The sequence below is a fragment of the Stenella coeruleoalba genome (genome assembly GCF_951394435.1).
Source record: "Stenella coeruleoalba genome assembly, chromosome: 10".
In the NCBI taxonomy this organism is placed as follows: domain Eukaryota; kingdom Metazoa; phylum Chordata; class Mammalia; order Artiodactyla; family Delphinidae; genus Stenella; species Stenella coeruleoalba.
The window spans coordinates 57,034,242-57,059,130 of record NC_137156.1 but is presented as its reverse complement, the minus strand read 5'-3'; the positions used below and the strand labels follow the sequence as shown (position 1 = coordinate 57,059,130).

The 24,889-nt window shown below is 46.3% G+C and overlaps 1 protein-coding gene across 5 annotated transcripts in view; it reads right to left on the bottom strand.

Moving 5' to 3' along the window:
* CTDSPL (CTD small phosphatase like) overlaps positions 1-24,889 on the bottom strand; it is a 125,869-nt gene that overhangs the window by 8,561 nt on the left and 92,419 nt on the right. For 4 of the 5 annotated variants that reach the window (XR_013830267.1, XM_079934966.1, XM_079934963.1 and 1 more), the window contains exons 3-6: positions 16,711-16,743; positions 9,172-9,273; positions 6,023-6,079; positions 2,585-2,677 (exon numbers count right to left, since the gene is read on the bottom strand). Coding sequence is in view for 4 of the 5 variants with exons in the window: in XM_079934966.1 (XP_079791092.1) it covers positions 2,585-2,677; positions 6,023-6,079; positions 9,172-9,273; positions 16,711-16,743 (285 nt within the window). In the remaining variant the exon portion in view is untranslated. The remainder of the gene's footprint in view (positions 1-2,584; positions 2,678-6,022; positions 6,080-9,171; positions 9,274-16,710; positions 16,744-24,889) is intronic. The other variant, XM_079934964.1, reaches the window with a different exon arrangement.

The window sequence follows — 24,889 nt, the reverse complement described above, 5'->3', positions numbered from 1 at the left end:
CCGCTCACAGTTGGGGTTCATCCAGCTTGGCCCTAGTCCATGGCCTGGGGGAATTCCCCCCAAAGCAGGCTGAACTGGATAAAGAAATAGAGGGGTTATCCCTGAGGGAAAATCTTCATCCAGACTGAGTGGCCTGGGCTGAAGGCAAAAGAGTGGCAGCTCCCAGCCCGATGTTAGGTCAGGCCTCAGCACCAAGACCCAAGTGAGGGGCACAGCCAGTTTCCCTAGGGGCCCAGAGGCTCTGCCAGGGAGGTAGGAAGCACCCGAGGCTGGTGGTCTTGGGAAGGCCAGTGGCAGAACGCACAGCAGCCCAAGTGCAGAGCCAAGGCAGGCACGGCTGCAGGATGCAGGGCTACGAGCAGCATCCTGGTTCCATGGGCGAGTCCTCCTCTCTCCAGAGACATCCTGATGGAGCAGAGTCCAGGAGGAGGCTGGATTTCCTGCCAACCAAGTGGGGTGAGCTCAGGGCTCTGCAGTTTTCTGCTGGTGAGGGTAGCCAAGTACCATGTGGGTTGTTTTTAAGGGGCTGACTCTAGGTAATTTCTTCATAATCATTAACGGTGGCGGTGGCATACATCTTTCAAGGGAATGTCTGACTCTGGGGCTCCAGGCCTTGGAGATGAAGGTGGGGAATATAAGCTTCATGTGGGCAGGGACTGTCTCTTGTTCTCTGTGGTATGCCTAGTGCCTAGTACGGTGGCTGACACACACAGTACATGCTTGCTGGGTGAGTGAATGAAGGAAGGACACTAAGATGGGGAAGCAGACACCGAAGGGCTCTGACAGTCAGCAGAGGGTTGCTTAGGTCCCCGGGCGGCAGGCCAGGAGGTCCTCTGCACCAACAGTGCTGGCTGGGGCTGAGCCCAGAGCCAAGCACTGGGGAGTGGCCACCTGTCAGCAGAGCTTGTGCACCAGGGAGGAGAGAAGCTGGACGGCTAGACTTGAGGGCTGATTCGGCAGAGCCAGCCTTGGGGCAGCAGCAAGAGAAGGGCTGGAGAGACAGATGGAGGGGCAGGTGGGAGCCGTCCAGGGAGAGCGACTGAACAAGGATGTTTAAGCAAGTGCTGGGGATGATGCCAAGAAAGAGTGCTTTCAATTTCGCCAAAGAAAAAACAGCTCTCAATCCACCAGCATTGTGCAATCTTCCTGTTTGTTATTTCTTTGGTTATCACTTCAGGCTCCTCGGCAGCCCAGAGCACTGTCAGAAAAGCCCTCGGCACCGCAGCACGATTAGCCTTGGTACCCACCAGGGAATATTATGCTTTCCCTGAGGCCACGTTCCCTTTACAGTATGCAGAGGTCAGCCCGGGGCTTTGGATCCCCTCACTGCCGGCCTGGTGATGAGCTTGGCAGAATGTGAGCAAGTGGGGTTTTCTCTCCCCTCGGCCATGACAGAGAGATGGCCCAAACCAGCAGTGCCCAACCTGGCAAAGCAGCGTGTGTGGGAACTTGGGGTCAGAGTCCTCGACATGCAGAGAAGGGAGCTGCGCAGAGACAGAACATGGGGGAGGAAGCTGCCTGTGGGTCCTTGGAGCAGGTCTGCAGACAGGCAGACAGCTAGCTAACTTGGGCCCCACAGAGCTCATCTTTGGGGCCGTTCAGGGTCCCTGAGGTGCCCATGGAGACACAAATGGATGGCATTGGCCCATCGGGGTCAGGGTTTGAGACATGGTCATGGCAAGGATCTCTTCCTAGGAGCAGGGCCTGCCCTGTCTGCCCTCCACACCACGCACGTACCTCCGCTCCCCTGTGAAGGGACAGACTAAACCACACTGGGGGCCCTGTGAGCCTGCCAGTTCCCTCCAACAGTAGGAGAGGGCCAAGAAACCACTCTCCTTGGTCAGAGCCAGTGTAGATGCTGGGTCAGAGATTCATACCAAACCACAGGACCAGAACATGTGTGAATTATTTTATCATCAGGAATAATTATGACAATAAAGAACGAACACCAGTAGCGGTTACCACGTGACGGCGCCCAGCACAGCACATGGGACCCGGCAGGTGCTCCACGGACACTTGCTGAGTAGGAGCGGGGCCCTGTGCTAAGCTCTTTATGGGCATTATCTCATTTGACCCACCCCATGAGGTAGATGGAATCATCCCCATCTAATAGAAGAAACTGAGGCGAGAGAAGTGAAGCAACTGGCCTGAGGTCCCAGGGCTCATGAGGGCAGTCACAACTCTCATTTGGCCCCAGCAGGTGGATGAATCTTTGACCCTTATCTCTCCCTGAAACCCGTGTGAGCTAACCCAAGGGCAAAGAGGCCTGAGCCTGTAGCCAGTCAACAGATGAGATACGTACGCCCTTTCTTGGTTACACTGGACACATGTGTGGTTCCCTGGTCTGTGGATAAGTAGCTTCAGCGGCCGCAGGGAGCAACTTCATGGAGCATTTGTTCCCAGTGCTGTCACTATGGTAACCCAGAAGCCTCTCAGGCTGGTGCTGTGCACATGGCCTGCATCCACCCCACCTGGGGTGGGAACCTGTCACCATGGAGACAGCTTCCCCCACCTTAACAAAGGGCTGCTTGACAGGGGGCAGGGGTGGAGGGGCTGGGCACTCAGGGCTGGGGGCAGGACCCACCTTGGCCAAGCTGGCAGTAAAGAGCACACACTCAAACAGCTGCCCCATCCTCTGGAGGAACTCGTCCACATGTGGCCGCTTCAGCACATACACCTGCAACGGCAGGGACAGCACGCCGGTCAGTCACAGCAGCCGCTGGGAAAGGCCTGGGGCCCGGACACCCTGCACAGGAAGAATTCCTAACCAGGTTCCTGCCTCCTGCCCCTTGGTTTAATGTGGTGCGTATGAAGGGCTGTGCAGTCAGATACGGCGCTTCAGGCCAGACACACCTCAGACTGGGCTCCAGGTCTGAGTTCGGAGCAGACGCCCCTCCCAAGGGGGAAAGGGAAGCTGACCATGGTATTGAAGGTCCTGGGGATTTTCAGAAGCAGTGAGTGGAAGAGTTGTGCCGCATTTGTGTGACACAATTCCTTCATTTCACGTGCGTTTCGCGGCACATGCTCTCAGTCAGGCCCTTTGTGGACACAGGCTGTGGTCTGGGGTAGTCCTTTCGGGAGGTCAGGGCCTGGCCCCCTGCCCGGCAGGCCTGGGATTGCTCCAGCTGCTACCTACTCTGATTGGAACCCCTCCCTTGCTGAGAAGGCCTGGGGTGGAGGCGCAGGCCCAGCAAAGCTGAAGGAAGGGCCTTCCTTGTCGGCTTGGGAAACCATCTACCTGACTCCACAAAGGTAACTCTGCTTGGGTCTGCTCCAGAAACAGATGCTTCAGGGGACTTGAAGTCAGCCTACCCCAGGCCCCAGAAACCAGCCATCAGGAGGAGCCGCCAAGCAGAGGGGGGCAAAGAGCAGCCTTTCCTAGAGTGGCTGGGCTCTGCTCCTGACTGGGGAACCTGAACAAATGTGAGGAAACATGGGAGCAGGGAGAGAAGGCAGAGCTGGCAAGAGGAGATAGAGGAGGTGGGAGGAGGGAAGAACTAATTAAAACTTGAATAAATTCCATCTGAAATTAGCCATTTCCCTAAAATAATTCAAACTTGTTAAAATTCAATTCAATTCATATTCGCTCAGTCCCAGCTCTGGGCTCAGCCTGAAGCAGTTACAAAGGTGAGTGAGACACAGCCCTTGCCCTTGAAGAGCTCACAGTCTAGAGCAGACATACAGAAAAATATATCAAAATAAACATGTGTAATGAAAGCTGTAGTAGAGGGATAAATTGAGGATGATTAACTCCCCTCTCAAGGGGAGGGAATCACAAAAGGGAACATGTGGCCTGGACCTTGAAGGATGAATAGGAGTTCACCAGGCTGATAAGGAAGAGAAGTGAGCTTCCAGTCAGAGGAAACAGTATGAGCTTGAGACCTGGCCTGAAAACACTTGGGGTGTTAGAGAATGGCCAGAGCCCTGCATGACCAGCCCTTCAGAGGCAGCAATAATAGAGGGGGAAATGGGGGTAGAAAAGGCTGAAGATGAAATGTGAAAAGCAGGCCAGGGCGAGTAATGCATGGGGCCATAAACGAAGCAGGCTGGATACCTAACAGGACAAGTAACAGAGGGGAACGGGGCTCTGCCCCACACGGAGGACGTGCTGCTGGTAAAGGAGTTTACACAGAGCCAGGACTTGGTGGGAAACATGGCTGACTGAAAGGGTGTGTGGAGTGAGGGGCCAGAGGAGCAGGGTGGCCTGGGTGTGGGTTGAGGGCTGGACCTGTGGCTGTAGTAGCTCCAGGCCCCACTTTTGCCCACGAGGCTGCTTGGTGCCAGGAACGGATCCGGCCTGCGGTCCTCAGTCTCCCTGGGAATATTGCTTGGAAGGGAAGCTTTGCTACACGCGAAGGGCAGGAGACTGGTTTGGGAACTCTGGTGTTGGTGCCTCTGGCAGAGAGGAGGGTCCTGGGCCCGGAGGCCAGCGTCCAGGCCCGCGTCCGCGTGCAAGTAACCAAGAATAGGCCCCTTGGGACCTGCACAGCCTATCCTGGATTACTTGAACGAGGCCACGGCCTTCGCCAGGGCCTTGGTCCTCCTCTGGGCGCCTGTGGCTTCATTCCCTCAGGAGAGAGAGTTTCTGACCCCAGCTCTGGGGTATCTACCACCAAGTGAATCACAGCACAGTCTGGAGGGCTGGGGTAGCTGGGCGGCTCCTTAGAGAATGGGCTGGCCATAGCAGGTCAGGTCCTGAGGGCCACGCTCACGGTCACGAGGAACAAAGGATTAATTTCTCTCCTAATTCCTGCCATGCCAGTGGGCAGCCTCTCCTTTGTCTCATTATCTTGTAACACGAGCCAAGATAATAAATGCAGAAGCCTTAACTGCTTCTCAGATGCTAAGTTAATTCTGTTGACGCTTCTGCAAATGTTAAATGCCCAAGTGCCTGCTCCCTGATGGCTTTTAAAAGTGTGAAGTGTGGAGACACCAGGGACAGGGCTGCCTTTCCCAGGGACTGGACGGATTCCTGGCAGGACCTCCTGGCAGGGGAGGAGAGGGACTCGAGTATCACCAAAAGAGCCCTGGGTTAGGAACAGGAGACTGGAGCTCTCATTTTAATTCTTCCTACTGTATGACCTTGAACCAATCCTCTCCCTGGCTGAGCCTCAGTTTCCCCATGTGTGCTATGAGGTGGCTGGATCAGCCCGACTCCCCCAGCTCTGACACCCTGCACTCAAGGGCCAAAGAGACTACCGACATCATTAAGGAAAGACATCCTGTTACGGCTCAAGCGCCAAGGGAGAGTTTTCCTCCTGGGATATAAACACACCAGGCCAGAGACCCTCCCTTTAGATCTTGGGGTTGACAAGGAAGATGACTGGATCCTCCCTGCGGAAAACCTACAATGTCTTCCTACAATGTTTCCAATATTTCATAAATGAAACTATTTCCAGAGGAGCTTCGTGAAGAAAAAAGGAAAATAAGGGGGAAAAAAATCAGAACAAAGAGGTATGCCAGCTGACTAGGGCATCTTTAGTCAAAGCTGCCTGCTCATCCAAAAAACGCACACCCTTCCTCCTTTCCTTTTTGGGTTGGATTTTGCTAAATATTCACTGGAGAACACGATGCGGGAGTGACAAGGTAAGTCTGGACTGGCTGGCCTTGGAAACGGACAACTTTTCCCGAGAATCTACCATAAGCGGGTGACTTGTGACATTCTCCTGTTGTCTGCTAGGAGAGTAGTTGCAGCAATTACACAGGGAAGTTAATTAGACCATCAAGCTAGGCCAGTGGGGGATACGGAAACTTCTAAAAGTCCGCATCAAATCAAAGAACTATTTGAACTTGCAACCACATCTAATATTTACAAATAGATTAGAGTTTCCCTTATAAACTAAGGATAAAATTCATCTGAGTGAAAAAAAAAGCAGAACATCATTGCATTTTTAATAAAATCTACCTCCTTTTGATTTAGGAATAAAAAGACTATGAAATGGGAATTTAGAAATACAGTTCGCAGGAAACATAATTACTAAAAAATGCTAACTGAAACTCAGATTTAGCTTTGATTTCTTACCTGATGTATAGTTCCATCGATTTCAACGGGAACAATAAAATCAGCATTACTAATAGGCTAGAGAAAAAAGAAACTATAATTAGTATGTCTGAAAGAACAAAATAAAATTGGAAACTTTAGCACCAAGAAAGCTTGCCTGGACCAATGTTTTTATTGTTGGAAAAAATAATTCAGGAGGATGTTGAAGCATGCCATGGCTCCTCAAAATAAGCACAAGAAGAAAAGCACATTATTTTCTGTTCTGAACATTGTTACATTTTCAGCATCTTGGTGCAACTTTTTTATCACCTCCCTGGCCCCAACCGCAAAGAGTGGCGCACCTGGCTTGGGAACGGGGCTTGTCAAACTCCCCGCTCTTGCCTAGAGCCCTCCCAGCATGGCAGGAACCACTGCTGGCCACCAGGGGGAGGAGGTGAGAGCCTGACGATCCCCGAGGACAGTGCTACTCAGGGGAAAAGAATTTGTCTTGGACCCACAAGTGCAGACTGCCCTGTGAGGGGCTGCTTGACAGATGTTCAACACATGGACCCCAAGTGGGGCCATCGGATATGGGGGTGAAGTCAGAGGCCACAGTCATGACCTTGGGCCGGCTCTTTCCCCTCTGGACCTCGGATTCTCCTGTCTTCCACAACTAGAGCAAGGGATCTGATGAGTGCCCCTACCTCCATCCAGCATGCATCAGTGATTTCAGGCCTTGCCTGGCACCATCTCCTACTGTGGAAGGTGGGGAGAGCCAGCCCACTCCAGACCGTTCTGCTCTATGTAACACAATACGTAGCACACTCACAAACCTCTGCATATTTAAAGTAACTCTGACACTTAATAACACTTAAAATTCAAATAGGATGCTTCGGCAGTCACTATGTTCTCAATGATAGACTCACATACACTTCTAAATGGAATTCCATAAATCAGGTAGAAATGAACAGGCCCAAGAGAATCATGAGACCACAAACCCTCGGGACACGTAGGAGAGAAACAGAGGCAGGGAGAACACGTGTGTGGTGGCCACAGGGCACTCTGGTCACAATCTGAACTGGGGTCTCTGCCTTTAAGCCCATTACTGTACACACACATTGTTCTTTGATATGTAAACTGAAAAAAAGGTGGAAAATACTAGATCACAGAACCATTACTAAGCACTCAGCAGAGCACCTGAGGCTTAAGATTACAGTGTCTTCACTGCTTTGGTTGGAAGGCCAAGGATGAGTTCGGTATTTTATCATTTCACAACTAAAATAGAGAATCAGGCTAGAAAGCAAGAGACTGAAGGAAGAAATTCTCACAAGGCATTAGACTGTGAAATCATATTCCACAGAGCATAGAACAAGAGAAAACCATTGCCCAGCTCAGAGCAAGCACTGCCCTCCATCTTTTCTTGCACGAGACGGGGCCAAAGCCAGGGCTGTAAACCTGGGTCCTGGCCCTGCGTGCTGTACAGATGCGCAGTTTCAAGGAGAGAGGTTCACAGCTTTCGGATTCTCAAAGGGCTCTGAAATGCCTAGAACCTTAAAAACCATATGATAAAGAATATTCTGCTCGCAAATGTAGGCAGGCCAGGGAGGGAAGAAACAAAGAGATGGTGTTCACATCAGCCTGTCGCATCAAGGCCCTCTGAGTAGGCCCTGGAGATACCAGGGGCTGCCAAGGCCTCGCCTTTGGAAGCAGGAACCCTCAGTAACCTTGGGCAGTCTGGCCAGCGATGCCCACACTCCCAGAGCTGCTTGGAATGAAGCTGGTCTATGCTGTAGTGGCAACTGACCCCTGTCCTAAAGGGCTTTCTTCCTCAGGGACTTGAAAAAGTCTTGAGCATCCTGCCCATGGGGGAGAAAAGGCTTCCAATGCCATTCAGTGTTGAGTTGGGATATAAGGTCACTGCAGCCCTGGGACCAATCCTGGAAGGGCCCTTGTGGGGCTGGGGAATGAGTGGTACCTACGTGCCCCAGCTGCCAGCCGGGCCATTTCTCACTGCCAGGGGTAAGTGTGGCCCCGCCTCCACTCTCCAAAGGACTCTAGGACGACTGCCTGGCCTTGTCCTGTCAAGGAGGATTCTGTTTAGTGAGAAGCAGGCACAAGGAGGGATGTTTCTGGCAGAAAGGTCTTCAGGAAAATTTGATGGCTCTCCCACTTCCCATAGAGCCATCAAGGAGTGACTGGCTGGTGTCAGACACACACTCCATCTCAGGTGGTGCTTTCACGTCTCTCAGCAAAGTAAACGGGGTCATGGGCTGGGGGTAAAAAGAAGAATGTGGTCTAACTGGCCAGCAATAGTAGAGCAGCTCCATCACCAGAAACACCCAAGGAAAACAGGACAAGGACCCTACACACCTGCTTCTTTTCCCCAACACACCAGTCCCCTATTTCCAAACTTTTTTTTATCATTTGCTTCTTCTAAACAATTTCAAAAAATGGAAAAACGATTAATTAACTCATTTCCCAAGAGTGTAGCCATAGCTGTCCCTGCATAGAGGCCCTTGGGTAATTTGTAATCTTGGCTGTTTTTCTGGCGGGGAGATGAAGATGGAGAGCAAGCTGCGCTCACTGCAGCCCCGCAGCCATCAGGAGGGAGGTCAGGCAGGTGGATACACATTAAGCCATGAAGCTTAGGAAAAACTCCAGCAACCTCCTGTCATGAAAACGGTCAAGGTAAATGGCTGAATGTGTTCAGATGCCGTTAACTCTGGAAGTCTTCTTCAGAGTCGGGCATCTTCCAAAACTTGGTCTGGGAAAATTTCCAGGATAGTCGGTTGCTTGATGGTTTTCAACAGTGCCTCCCCTGCCCCTCCCAATACAACTTGCAGCACGTACAGCGCTCCGGTTACCTTGACAAACACATAGCAGTGTTCTGGGGCACTGATTGCCTTGTGCCACCTGAAAAGGATTTCTGCAGGGGGCAGAGTGTTGGAAAACTCAAATTGCATACGTAAGAATGAAGTCTCAGGGATATTGGCAGCCCCAAACTAATCATGTTAATATTCAGCTACCTGAGTTAATGTTCACCTGAGTTAATAAGCAACTGTTATTGGGATTTCATAAACAGTGAGGTCATATGCCAACAACCACAAGCTTTCATCCTTTTAATTTTCCCTTTTCCAATACAACTGTGACCAAATCACAAAGATCACTGATTGTTTTTTATGTTGATTTACCTTAAATGAACTGTGCACCAATGTCTCATCTAAATCAATGACCACACATTTCTTTCCATAGTCAAGCACCGTCACCTCTGGAAGGAGATATTTAGCTGGTGGCTAAAGGGGGGGAAAAATCAATATTATTACCTTTATGTAAAAGACAAACCAAATCCCTTATAATTGTATTACACTATGTCAGTGAGGTCAGAAATGAAACCAAACATTTAAATGCCTGGTCAAGCACATCATGGAATTTTATTAAAAACAATAGGAATATAATAAGCAGTTTGCAATTGAAGTTTTACCAAGCAAATACTGTGCCACTTGCCTGAACGGCTATTATGAGGGCCTGGGCTTTGGAACCAGACAAACTTGGGTTTGAATATCAGCTCTGTCTGTTCTTTGGCTGTGAGTTGGGATGATAATACCTACCACGAAAGGTTGTTATCAGCTCTAATTGCAGTAAAACACCCAGCATTCTGCCTGGCACATATGTGGTGGCTATTGTGATTATTAAAATGGACAACATGGGCTTCCCTGGTGGCACAGTGGTTTAGAGTCCGCCTGCCGATGCAGGGGACACGGGTTCATGCCCCGGTCCGGGAGGATCCCACATGCCGTGGAGCGGCTAGGCCCGTGAGCCGTGGCCGCTGAGCCTGCGTGTCCGGAGCCTGTGCTCCGCAAGGGGAGAGGCCACGACAGTGAGAGGCCCGTATACCGCAAAAAAAAAAAAAGGACAACATGAAAATGAATGTTAAATTATAATCGCTACTCTAACCATGCAGCCTATGTTCCGGGGTCATATTTCATCTGAAATTCACTGTGGTATATAAGCATATTTTAGAGCTTTATTGGACCATAGTATTTTTTTTTAAAGTGACTGAAGCTTTCAAAAAACTTTAAGAGAAACTATAGAACTACCAGCAAAATGCAATCCAAAGTGACCTCCAATAATAGGAAACAGAAATAAAACTGGTCCACGTACAGTGCCCTGCGTTGTACGTGCCCCACTGTGGTGTAATATCGAGCAAAGGTGGCACTTTTATCCCTTGGAGTCTCTGTCCCTGGAAGTTATACTTTAATCCACATGTTGCGTGTTAACCAGAAAATCCATTTCTGTGTCTTTGTAATAGCTGACTTTCATGTTATAATAAAGAAGTCATAAAGAGTTAATAAAATCCTAGATATCTTCAGTCAACCTCATTCTTGATTTAGAGTATTTATTTCTTGGGCCTTGCCTCATTCTAGAAATGATTTGAAGTATTTCAGTTTACTTTGTGGCATATTCAGTATCCAATGTTAACTAGCTAATTTTCTGTCCTGGAGGAAGGTCAAGCTCTGTTCCATATTTAATGCAAAACAAAACACAAGAAAATATCTGTTCCTAACCACTGAAGAATGGACAATTTAGCTTATCAAATAAAACAAGAAAAAAATGAAATCAATAAGTATTCCCTTTTAAATGGCTATTTCTTTCTCTCTCTCTCTCTTTTTTTTTTTTTTTGGTTTCAGTTGAACATTAGTCAGAGAATTCATGTCAATTTTGGACTTGAGCTGGTTCAATAGTGAATGTAAAGCAGGCGGTCAACAGGGTAGGTAAATTTGCAAGTGCTATGATCATCTTGGCTGGAGGGATTGTCGGGGGCGGAGTAGGATGAAGCAATGTGTGGAGACACGAGCATTTCTAATTCCTGGGGGGCTATCTCTAGTAAGCGTGGGTGTTTCATTCTCTCCAACATCATCCAGCAGAAAAAGCCCTTATGGCCTCCCAACTCCCTTGGCTCTAATGAATGTTCACCAGGCAGTATCCCTGAGAATGTGGCACTGGGAAAGGCGTGCCTTAGACTTGGAGCGTGGGACCCAGTGTCCTGGAAAGGACTATGTCCTTCATTACAAATCAGCAAGCAGGCAGGTTTTATTAAAAAAATTAAAATAAACTTGCAAGAAGTTCAAAAGAGGTTTAAAAAGGCAGGGTGTGATGAGCCCAATAAATGAACGTAATAGAGAGGACTGGGGTTGTTTCTGTTGTGTGAGCCATAGCAGAAAGCATGCTTGTGACCAGAATAAAATTTGTTTTAATTTTCTATTATACAATTATGTAATAAAACACATTCTCATTGTAAAGAATATAGACGTAGAAAACACAAGTATTCCCTCTTCCATGCTCACCCCCCCAATTCCTTTCCCCAGGTGCCCCCCCTTTTTAGTTTGGTGTGTATCTGTCTAGCCCTTTTTCTATGCGTTTATAGACTAAAACAGCATTTTAACTTTAAGTAATTGCTAGTCTGGAAAATAAGGATCTAGAACTTCTATCCCTAGCATATCTGAAAACATCAAAGCTCTGCCAAAAGTGGCTCAGTTATTTTCCAAACCAGAGAATGAAAATTACTTTCTTCGCAGGTTTAACCCACACTTTACAAGCATTCTCTGAGTTAACAGTAAGGAAAAAGCCTCCCCGCACTATTTTAAGAGAGAAAAGAGCAAGCGGGGTGACAGGCATAATAAGCAAGCTATTGATTTAGCATTTCTGCTGCAGAGAACAAGGCCAGGCTGGGGCGACACGCTGCAGAGGGGGGGTCCATTAATCCTTAGCCCAGTTCCTAAATGCACGCGGCTTCCCTGAGAGCTTGGCTTTAGATTAATGCAAATTCCTCAGACCAGTGGTAAGAATTCTTTTGGACAGCTGTGTCCTTGGAACATGCGAGGATGCTAGATAATTGCGATAGTGTTTTGTGACTTCAATTGATCTGCTCAGGTGATGCTTGAATCATTAACTAAAAAATGTCCTGATGCAAATTTTCTCTCAGGTCATCATCAAGCTGAAGAACAGGGGAAACACCAGCTATATCAAAAAGAGCCTTTTCTAAACACAGTGACTTGCTCCCAAGCACAGGCGGGCACTGCCAGGGGGGGTGGGGCGGGAGTAAGAAAGCATGGGGGGAGGGGGAGGTTTGAGAAGGGCATTCATGCCATTGCTCTTTCTGGAAGTGGACGTGAAAGTTCCCGTCCTGGGCTGTGAACGGGCAGCCAGGAATAGTTAATCTAAGGTATCCACCCCATAACACACCCTTGCAAATCTTACGGAGTGGTGCCTCTTCTTGGTACGCTGGTTGGCTGTCTGTGCACTTGAGTTCTCAGGCTCCAAGTCTGCACACTGCCCACCTCCCTCCCCTCGCCCCTCCCGAGCTCAGGGCAGAACTCTAGGGGCTGCTGCAGGAGGGGCAAAGGAGACTGGACACCAGCTCTAACTACAGGAGTTGCTCTGCTTATATGATCTTCCTAAGGTTTGGTGGAAAAAAGTATACTACTGTTTACTAAAAGGCTTAGGCCGACAGCATAGAGACGTAACTGTTAGAAAACAAATTTCTCCTCTCCACTTTCAGCAATTTTATGGCTCAGCTGCACTGTCAACCCCGAGCTGGAAGCACCAGGGACTTAGTGATCCCAGCGAGCATGTGGGGAACGGGAGGGGTCTGGTCCTCACTGGGGCCAAAGCATTGGAGTGTTCACCTTCAGAGTCACCACCAAACTTCACCGTTTCCAAGCCTGTCCCTCTGCATTTTTCCTTACCCTTCAACACCTGACTTTTACTGGACAGAACATGAGGCTTCCGATAAGAGGTACAGAGGGCCCCAAACCCCAGCTCCCAGTTGGGAGACAAATGTTACTAAGTGAAACGTTTAAGATCAAATCCAGATAAAAATGTTATTTCTAATAGGTGTACAAAAGATGGGTTACTCAATAAATGATGCTGAGACAACTGACTTGCCACCTGGAAAAGCAAATAAAGCTGGATTGCGACTTCACGCCCTACACCAACATAATCCAGATGGATCAAAGATTTAAGTGTAATGATGAAACCGTTAAAATACTAGGAGACAAGTGGGTCATAGTCATAGAGTGGGGAGAGCTTTCTAAGCATGACATAAAGTTCAGGAGCCATAAAAGATAAGATGAACACATTTCCCTATATAAAATTACACTCCTTTGTGGCCAAATGATTATAAACAAGACCAAAAAATATATCATAAATTTGGGGGAGAGTGCTAATTTCCTTGAAATTTAAAAAGATAATAGTATAAAATCTAGAAGAAATGAATAGGTAAGAAGAAATACATATGGACAATAAACTTGTGAAAAGATGTTCATACTCATTCATGAAGAAATGCAAATCAAAGCAATAAATCTTTACTTTCAGATTAGCAGAGATCAAAGTATTTGCTCATTACCATTTTTGAAAAGGGAATGGGCTCTTGCTGGGAATGTACATTAGGTTTTCAGAGGGCAATTTGCCTTTAATCTACCAGAAATATAAAGTATACCCTTTGACCTAGCATTTCCACAACTAGGAACTGATCACCCAGATACTATCACTCAGGTTGACAAACACACAAGCACAAGAATATTTGTAATAGCACAAAAGTGGACACAACGTAAATGCCATCAACTACGTGTAAAACAATGAGGCAGCTCGCTATGTACTAATATCTGGAAGGATGTTCAAGGTACCCTGATAAAAGCAAAAAGCGACTCGCAACACTCTCATTTGTTTAAATATGCCTGTGTTGATTTAGAAAATTTCTGCAAGGATATACAAAAAATGTTAGAAGGCTATTCTAGAGAGTGGGATCAAGTTGGGAGATTTTTTTTTTTTCTATTTTAATCTTGCAGTAATTTTTTAAACCATGAGTTTGAATAATGAAAAAATATGAATAATAAAAAGTGAATAATGAAAAAATGAGCTTAGTAAAAAAAAAAATCAAAAGATGGAGGCTGCACATATAAACAGCAGCATGAGAATAAAAAATGGAGGGCTCATGAGGTGAGCAGCAAGAGATGGGAACTCCAGCCGGATCTCCTCTGGGCACCCACAGGCTTAGGGGAACCTTTCGTCTTCTGGGCCTGGAAAAAGCTTTCAGCGGGTGTGGGGACTTGGTTTGGAGGCTCAGCACAAGCCTGGATTTCTGGTCCTGTGTGGTAGCCCTCCAACAAGCTCTCAGGGGCTCCTAGCACTAACCAGGTCCCCCGTGGTCCAGAGCCCCCTCAGGGGCTCCTAGCACTAACCAGGTCCGCCGTGGTCCAGAAAAAGCCCAGCTCTGTCAGAGGAGCTCCCTTTAAGGACTTTATTCTCTGGTAGATATGGCTAAGGGCTCCAGGAAACCTTCCAGGGCTGCTTCCACCACCATCTTCTCAAGTCATTCATCTAGGCAGGTACTAGGGCTACTGTTTATGTGAGCTGCAGTCTCGACAGGTAGGTACAGATTTTGCAGGAGACCCCAAGGCTCGAATCCTGAGGCAGAGCTGTTCTCCAGATGGACTTGGGTTTAGTGCTGCACGCTAAGCAGGCAGTGGAGATCACACGGTACCCACTGGTAGAACTGCTGTTCTGGGAGTACTTATTCAAAGATGCAAGTTACTGGGCTTCCCTGGTGGCACAGTGGTTGAGAATCTGCCTGCCGATGCAGGGGACATGGGTTCGAGCCCTGGTCTGGGAAGATCCCACATGCCACGGAGCAACTAGGCCTGTGAGCCACAACTACTGAGCCTGCGCGTCTGGAGCCTGTGCTCCGCAACAAGAGAGGCTGCAACAGTGAGAGGCCCGCGCACCGCGATGCAGAGTGGCCCCTGCTTGCCGCAACTAGAGAAAGCCCTTGCACAGAAATGAAGATCCAACACAGACAAAAAATAAAATTAATTAATTTAAAAAAAAAAGCTTTAAAAAAAAAAGATGCAAGTTACTTTAGCTAGGCTTTGCTTTCTTGCAAGATATTTCAGATTCATAAGGCCTAACCCAGTGTCTCACATGTAGGAAGCAGTCTGTGGTTTACTGACCTAACACTAGGCTAAATTACACAAAGCATCTTTTTCCTCTTGACTATTTTATTCTGGGACTCTAGAAAGAGATTTGTGAAGAAAGCGTCATTTTTCTCTACTGTGGGTGCCCAGTAGAGCGTTTACTCTGACAAATGCTTTGATTCAGCACTTAACTTTACAGATAGCTGTGAATTAACTTTGAGGAAAAAAAACAGTGCTATTGGAGTCTCAGAGGTAGGGGGAGAGATGCCACCTGTTGAATGTAGACACCTTTGCAGGAAAAATATACGAAACTACTTTGTATAAAGATTAAAAAGAGGCCTCTGGTATCAATCCCCTTGGGTATCCTACTCAAACACTGGATAAGAAGTCGTGCTGATTGATCCATGTTTTTGATCAAAGTCAGTTCCCAACAAAGTCCAACCCCCAGGCACGCTAGCAAAGTCAGAATCACTCCACAAACCCTTGCAACCTGTTAATCAATGGAGAGTTAATGTTGTGAAAATAAGTGAAATTAACAAAAATATTTTGGGCACTTTATAGGTGACATGCATCGCCAAATTTGAAGTCAAACTGTACTAATGAAATCCATCATTTCCTTCAATGTAAGATTGCTGTGTCTCTTGGATGTTCCCAGAAAACATGTGAAAAAGTCCAAGTAAAGATAGATGATTAGATTTGAATCAGACAATCTGAATCAGAGAATCTTTATGGATTAAAATATCAATTTCTGGGAATTCCCTGGCGGTCCAGTGGTCAGGACTCCGCTCTTTCACTATCGAGGGGCAGGGTTCAATCCCTAGTCAGGGAACTAAGATCCCACAAGCCACGTGCGGTGTGGCCGAAAAAAAAAAATCAATTTCTGGACAACTTTTAAAAACCTAAATCCTTCTCTAAGGACACAGGACTGTTTGAGAGATCCTGTTTGATACAGACATCTCAACTGCAAGTTTCTTTTGGGAGTCGGTCATTGGTCTGCTTCTTGCTTACTGACTGGCCTCAGGCCACACGGCTCGGCTGGCAGAGAAGACGGAAGCAAAGGAGCGGTGGGGAGAGCAGCTGTCTGAGGGGTGGCCGGTCCAGGCCTGTGCTGGGGCAGACACTGGTGCAGCTAGTATCCCAAATTCCAGGACTGAAAACAGAAGTGGGTGGTCCAAGGGAGTGCTTGGCTGGGGCAGAGTTGCAGTACAACCAGCCTGTGGGATTTGGGGGGCAGAGGGCAGGATGGTGGTGATGGTAGGGTGATTCTGCAACTTCAGGGAATACGACAGGAGATTTTTCTGATCAGAGCCACGGCCAAGCTACCGACACTGCTGAACAGTCAGGGATGGTCTGCTCCCCTGGGATGGGGGTGTGGTGAACCTAGTCCCACTGAGACAGAACCTGTTGCAAAGAACCCTATTGGGGCAAAAGTATGTTCTTGCAGTCTATGGAGTTGGGGAGTGCCGCCTCGGCTTACTAAGAGACGTGGAGGCCCTTTGCAGAGAGAAAGGTGAGAATGTGGTTAATAGATGCTGGTTGCCTTGCTGTTCCTAAGAAAGGAAACTCGTACAGAACTTCCTGTTCTCGGTTTAAAATGTAGCTTCACTTTTTTTTTTTTTTTTTCAACAGACCAGAGCTGTTAATACCACACGATAAAAATGCAATATAAGCAAAAACATTAAAAAATCTTTTATATTAGTAGGCCGAAAGCTACAAGATTCTATAACTGTTTAAGTAAAATTGGATAAATATACATACACTTGGTATGGGAATGATCTGCCTCTGGTCACCCTGAGGAGAGAGAAAAAAAAAAATCACTGTCAGGTTCAAAGAGAAGTAGATCATATTCTCCAAAGAAACTTCAAAGCACTCTTGAGTACAGCGGCCGTATGACTGCCTGTTCTCTGTACCTTGGTGGGATTTTTTTTTTTTTTTTGGCTGTACACGGGCCTCTCACTGTTGTGACCTCTCCCGTTGCGGAGCACAGGCTCCGGACGCGCAGGCTCAGTGGCCATGGCTCACGGGCCCAGCCGCTCGCGGCATGCGGGATCCTCCCAGACCGGGGCACGAACCCGTGTCCCCTGCATCGGCAGGCAGACTCTCAACCACTGAGCCACCAGGGAAGCCCCCTTGGTGGGATTTGATGAACAGGAGGAACTCAAAGATATTCCACAGTTAGGGCACTGGGCTCCACTCTGCCTCCCAGACAGACCAAAAGATGTGGTACATATATATAATGGAATATTACTCAGCCATAAAAAGAAACGAAATTGAGTTATTTGTAGTGAGGTGGATGGACCTAGAGTCTGTCATACAGAGTGAAGTAAGTCAGAAAGAGAAAAACAAATACCGTATGCTAACACATATATATGGAATCTAAAAAAAAAAAAGGTCATGAAGAACCTAGGGGCAAGACGGGAATAAAGATGCAGACCTAATAGAGAATGGACTTGAGGACACAGGGAAGGGGAAGGGTAAGCTGGGACAAAGTGAGAGAATGGCATGCACATATATACACTATCAAATGTAAAATAGATAGCTAGTGGGGAGCAGTTGTATAGCACAGGGAGATCAGCTCTGTGCTTTGTGACCACCTAGAGGGGTGGGATAGGGAGGGTGGGAGGGAGGGAGACGCAAGAGATATGGGGATATATGTATATGTATAGCTGATTCACTTTGTTATAAAGCAGAAACTGACACACCATTGTAAAGCAATTATACTCCAATAAAAATGTTAAAAAAAAAATGGCTCCAGACACAGCCAAATGTTCGCTGGGGGCAAAGTCACCTCCATTTGAGAACCAATGCGCTAGTGGGAGATGGCAAACAGCCCTAACACACAGGTGTACCTTCAGACCAGGTGAGCACATCCGTGAGGTGAGAGATAACACCGCCAAACGGTTATTTGGGAAGGGCTTGACAAAACACAGACCACAACCAAAGGTGCCACCCTAGACAAGTATGTGGGCTTGAAAATTACCTTAGAGGTTTACGTGTCTGTGTACATGGGATACGCATGTATGAGTGAGCGTCCAGCAATGGCTTTCACTCTGTCCTTGCACTGAGAAGTCCTCCAGGGTCTCTGCCATTGGGACCTTCTGAGTGCTGACTCCTTCTAGCCTCCAGACAGGGGCTGCAGACACTTTTATTTTGGGCAACTTGTCTCCAGTCCAGGCTGTAACTGTGACGGTCACAGTGGTAGCCACCCCAGGCCACTGCTCTGAAGCTTTTCTCCAGGACAGTAAATATGCAGGGTGGATGGGACCATCTGTTGCACTCTGTCCACAGCCTTCCCTCCTCCTCTGGCAGGCTGAGCTCCAAGAGGCTGGGAGAGCCCAGGAGGCAGCAGTAGAGACATGCTTGGAATCAATCGGCTTCCACACCTACTGAGCCTGGGCTTTACGTTCCAGGTGTCCTGACCAGGTGAGTGCAAAGGGCAGAGTCGCCCCACTTTGACACAGGCTCTTTCTACAAGGTCTGGTCTCACATGCTGAAGGGTCGCGGATTATGCAAACGATGCACTCCTCAGAGTTAACTTAATTCTTTAAAAAGCCACTCTGACAAGTGTTAACCAAAGGACGTTTCCATGAGTGAACACTAGGTCCAGCTAAGCCCAGCTCTGTCAGAGGAGCCCCCTTTAAGGACTTTATTCTCTGGTAGATATGGCTAAGGGCTCCAGGAAACCTCCCAGGGCTGCACCACCATCTTCTCAAGTCATTCATCTAGGCAGGTACTAGGTAAAAATAACTTTTACTATGACAGCAGTGATTCTTCACTTTTTAAATCCTTTACAGGCCTAGGGTACAAACTATGTTCCCTTCACTAATGGGGATTCTCCTCAGCAATGATTTTCAAATTGGGAAAATTGAGAGTTTGAGGGGAGATATCAGAATTTGGGGCTGTGATAGGGTTTACAGTGAAATCTCATCATACAAATTCCACTTATGTTTTTCTACACCAATGTACAGTACAGCTTAATATCTCTTAAGTCTAGGTATCTTTCATTATATTAGTATTTTTCCAAAAATTTCTCAGCTGTTCTTTTTTTTAAAAATTTATTTATTTATTTTTGGCTGTGTTGGGTCTTCGTGGCTGGGCACAGGCTTTCTCTAGTTGCGGCGAGTAGCGGTTATTCTTCATTGCGGTGCGTGGGCTTCACATTGCGGTGACTTCTCTTGTTGCAGAGCACGGGCTCTAGGTGCGCGGACTTCAGTAGTTGTGGCGCGTGGGCTCAGTAGCTGTGGTTCGTGGGGTCTAGAGTGCAGGCTCAGTAGTTGTGGTGCACGGGGTCAGTTGCTCTACAGAGTGTGGGATCTTCCCGGACCAGGGATCGAACCCGTGTCCCCTGCACTGGCAGGTGGACTCTTAACCACTGCGCCACCAGGGAAGCCCTCTCAGCTGTTCTTAGACATTTTTTTTCTTCTGTATAAATTTTAAGTCTTCCTATTCAGAAACACAACACACTTCTCAAGAAATAAGAGCCACCACATCAAAACGTTTTAGTGATTCTCATTTTTTGGTAGTATTTTGGGATTTCACTGTAAATAATCATGCCATCTGCAAATAAAACTGGTTTTCTATCTTTTCCATATTTATATCAGTTGTTTCATTTTCTTATCTTATTACATTAGCCAGAACTTCCAATGATTTTCCTATGTTGTTTGCTGTTTATTTTTAGAAGACAGCTTTATAGCATGCTTAAATGATATTCTTCTATGTATTTGGCTGTACTGTTGATTGGTATGTAAAGGTTTATGGCTACTGTACACTGCATGTATTAGTTCTTTTATCATAAAATGTCCCTCTTTCTCTTGTTTAATGTTTTTGGCCTTGAATTCTGTTTTGTCTGATACTAAAATCGCCACTTTTGCTTTCTATGATCTGCTTTGTACATTTTGCCCATCTCTTTATTTTCTACCTTTTTTGGGTATCACTGTATGTTAGATGCTGGCTCAAAAGCTATTAGCTGCATACTGTAACAGTCATTAGCACTGTTTACCAAATAATTCCAGTTTTCTTTCTGGGCACATGGTAGGATTACACTTCCACAGTCCTTGAAGTTAGGTGTAATCATGTGAATTGCTTTGGCCAATAAAATGTAAGCTGAAATAAGTCTTGTTACCTCTGAGTGCAAATTTTAAGAGCCAATGTGATTTACCACATTCCTCTTCTGCTGATGTGACAATCATGGAAGCAAAGAGATGGGCCCTCCTTAGTCTGGTCCATGAATGAGGATAAGATAGAGTTACCTAATAGAATAACAGTAGCTATTAGTCACATGTAGCTGTTGAGCACATGAAATGTGGCTAGTCCAAATTTAAGATGTGCTGTAAGTATAAAATACGCATCAGATTTTGAAGAATTAGTAAGATAAAAGAATGTAAATTTTATCTCATTGATAATTTTTTCTATCGATTACATGCTGAAATAACATTTTGGACATATTGGGTTAAATAAAAATCTCTTATTAAAATCAATTTCAGGAATTCCCTGGCAGTCCAGTGGTTAGGACTCTGTGCTTTCACTGCCGAGGGCCTGGGTTTGATCCCTGGTTGGGAAACTGGGATCTCACAAGCCGTATGGCATGGCCAAACAAATAAAAAATAAAATTAAAAATATCAATCTCAAGTTTTAAAAAAGATTCTAAAAAATGAGGCTGCTAGAAAAAGTTAAATTACACATGTGGCTCACACTATATTTCTTTTGGACATTGGCACAGAACAGATGGCCCAGCCAACCCATGATAAACATGTAGCATGAATGAAAAATTAACTTTCCTTATGTTAAGCCTCTGAAGATTTGGAGTTGTTACTGCAGCATAACTGAACTCACACTGACCCTAAATCTACTCAGTAGTGATTCCTCTTTTCTCCTCTGTGAAAAGAGGTCTGATTTCGTTGACAGCAGGAAACTGCAGGAATAAATCCTTCCCCTTTCAGGCCTCTCTTGCTGCTGGAGGGCAGCCAGGTGACAAAGTTCTGGCCCATAAGACATAAGCAGAAGGACTTTCCTGGGACTTTCTGTGAAAGCATTTCCATAAAACGGACAGACATGGCTAGTGCTACTCCTCCCTCTTGTATTCTCTTAAATGTGGATATGATATCCGAAGCCTGTGACTTTGAGATGATAGTAAACAACAAGCATGAGGATGAAGGCAAACACTCCAAGAACGGTGGAGCAGAAAGATCAAAAGATAGAAGAACAGAAAGCGTTTGGGACCCTGATGGTATCACCATGCATCTAAACTAAATCCAGCAACTGCCAGCATCAAGTTTTATACGTGAGGAAAAGAATCTCCTATTTGGCTAAGTTATTATTTGTCAGTTTTCTTTTACTTGCTGCCAAAATCATTCCTATCTGATACAGGTGTATTCTTGGAGACAGCATCCATCTGAATTTGTCATGCCAATCTGATAGAGTCTTGGTCTTTTGTTAGGAGAATTTCGTTCATTAAACTTGGTTTTATGCCTACTCTTTGTTAGGTTCCTATTTATTGTTATTTATTTTCCCCTTTCCTTAATTTTTTTTTCTTTTTGGCTGCACCACATGGCATGCAGGATCCTAGTTCCCCGACCAGGGATTGAACCTGTGCCCCCTGCATTGGAAGTGAGGAGTCTTGACCATTGGACGGCCAGGGAAGTCCCTCCTTTCCTTAATTTTGATGGCTTGTTCACAATTCTTTTTATTTTCCCTTTCACTCTCTGTGAATTTTGAGGATCTATTTTCTAATTGTGCTACTCGTCACAGTTCTGTTCCTAATAATTGTATTTATTCCTACATTTTCTATAATTATATCATAACTGAATATCAGTCTCACCCAGATTGTTTTTTTGTCCCCTTTCTGAATCATTCCATGTCTGAAAATGTACTTCTTTTGCCTTAGTAGATAAATGATTATCTTGGTTACATGTAGAATTTTGGGTTTGTAACTCTTCTCTCAGTAGCAAACATTTTTTCACAGTCTTCTGGCTTGCAGTGTTGCTGACGAGAAGTCTGGTGCTAGTATAATTCTCTTTTCTTTGAAAATATCTTGTTCCAGTAGCTTGTAAGATTTCCTTTATACTTAAATTTCAGAATTTCAATGGCATATATCTAGGCATACATGTGCTCCTTTTCTTGCTGCCACTAATCCTGCTGCAGATTTGGTAAATCCTCTCAATCTGCACATCCAAGGTTTTTTTTCAGCTCAAGAAAATTTTCTTCTATTACTTTTTCTCTTCCTGGAATTCCTATTATTTGCATGTTAGGTCTCCTAGATGTTTCTTCCCACCTCTCACAATTACTGACTCTGTGTTTTTGATCTGAATTGTTAAGATATTTTTTCCACTTGCTCCTCCGGAACATTAATGCAGTTCTCAGAAGTGATCATTCCCACTCTTTTTTCTCAGTTCATTTACTGAATTTTTGTATTTAGAAAACAAGGGATTTTTTTTTAAGTTCTAAAATTTATTTGTATACTCAAAATTCATTTCGGAACTTCCCTGGTGGTCCAGTGGTTAAGACTCCTTGCTTCCAATGCAGGGGGCGCAGGTTCGATCTCTGGTCGGGGAACTAAGATCCCACATGCCGTGAGGCAGGGTCAAAAAAAAAATTCATTTCTTGAACTATCATTTTCTTCTACCTTTTCCATTAGTTTTACCTCAGTGGGAGTCTCACATTCTAGATTTTCAACTTGGAATCTCCTCAGCAGTGGTAAATGAGGGAACACTGCGAGGCCCAGCACTGTGAGGCAGAGCTGTTTTCATGGTCCAGCAGAGCCCAAGTTGACAAAGCACAAAGAGGTGAAAAAGTCCCTGTACTACTGGGCTCCTCCAGGGCACTAGACTGAAAGCAATTCAGCTCGTCAGTGCAGCCCCTCCAGGGACCACACACATTAAGTGGGCAATGCAGGCCCTTTCCAAGGGGATCCACAGGCTCCCGCTGGCTTGTTGACCTCACAGGACTTCACATTTCAAGTCTTCATCCCAGGACTGCAAGAGAGGCAAGCATTTTCCGCTGATGTGGTTCCCTGCTTCTTACTGAGTGTCAGAGAGAATGAATTCTGTGCCCTCTCTTTCCCCTGGAGATGTCAGGAAAAGTGGAGGCCTTGATGTACTTCCCAGGCTCCACCAGCAGGCTCACCTGGGTTTATCCAGAGAGGGAATTTAAATGGTCAGAACCACATGCTCAAGCTGTAGTCTTCCCAGAATCCTCTGCCTTATGTTCGTATGCACTTTTAAAATAATCTATTTTCTAATCTAATCTATTTTCTAATTAAGCTTTTCTGTGAAAATTGGGAAAAGAAGAAGAAATAAGGCACAGAGGAGAAGAGAAAATCTTACACAGATTCCACAAGTCTGAAATAATCTCTTCATATTTTGGCATATGTCATTCTGGTCTTGTAAATGCCTGTGTGTGTGTGTATGTGTGCTTATGACCATATACATACTTATAAATATACTTGCCTACTATATTTTAACCTTTTTTCCCCTAAGTGATATATTGTGAACATCTTCCTATATCAGTAATATTTATGAGACATCATTTTTTTTTTTTTTTTTTTTTTTTTGCGGTACGCGGGCCTCTCACTGTTGTGGCCTCTCCCGTTGTGGAGCACAGGCTCCGGATGCGCAGGCTCAGCGGCCATGACTCACGGGCCCAGCCGCTCCGCGGCATGTGGGATCCTCCGGGACCGGGGCACGAACCCGTGTCCCCTGCATTGGCAGGCAGACTCTCAACCACTGCGCCACCAGGGAAGCCCTATGAGACATCATTTTTAATAGCTGCATACTACTTGATTGTATGGTTACCGTATAGGTCTTTTATTGTTTATTGTCGATCATCGGCTCACTTATAATTCTGCAACATTATAATCTATGCTGGATAGTATCTTATGGTTAAATCTTTGCACATCCATACTCATGTCAATAAGGAGGAACTGCTTGGGTGGACAGATAGGTATATTTTTAAGGGTTTTTTTGTTTTGTTTTGTTTTGTTTTGCGGTACGCGGGCTTCTCACCGCTGTGGCCTCTCCTGCTGCAGAGCACAGGCTCCGGACGCGCAGGCTCAGCGGCCATGGCTCACGGGCCCAGCCGCTCCGCGGCATGTGGGATCTTCCCGGACCGGGGCACGAACCCGCGTCCCCTGCACCGTTAGGCGGACTCTCAACCGCTGCGCCACCAGGGAAGCCCTATTTTTAAGGTTTTGAGATCATACTGCCAAATTTCTCTCCGGAAAGGTGTAACCAATTCACACTCCTACCAATAACCAATTTACATCCTCTACTCTCTCTCTCACTACCCCCATGCCAAACCCAAATATTATTTTAAAAAATATCTTTTGATAATTTGATAGATGGAAAAGGACATCTCATTGTTTTAGCTTTCACTTCCTTGATTACTAACAATACTGAACATTTTTTCATGTTTACTGACCAATTGTGTTTCTTATTTATTTATTTTTTTTGCTGTATGCGGGCCTCTCACTGCTGTGGCCTCTCCCGTTGCGGAGCACAGGCTCCGGACGCGCAGGCTCAGCGGCCATGACTCATGGGCCCAGCCGCTCCGCGGCATGTGGGATCCTCCCGAACCGGGGCACGCACCCGTGTCCCCTGCATCGGCAGGCGGACTCTCAACCACTGCGCCACCAGGGAAGCCCTGTGTTTCTTATTTTATGAAACGTCAGTTCATGTCTTTTGCTTACATTATTTGGGATATAAAGTTTTATGACTCTTGTGTCCTTGATAATGAATAATCTCCTTTGTCTCTTTCAGTGATTTTTACCTGAAATTCTTTCAGCTGAGATTACTATTATAATCCCTGCTTTCTTTTTTTTTTTTTTTTTTTTTTTGCGGTACGCGGGCCTCTCACTGTTGTGGCCTCTCCCGTTGCGGAGCACAGGCTCCGGACGCACAGGCTCAGCGGCCATGGCTCACGGGCCCAGGCGCTCCGCGTCATG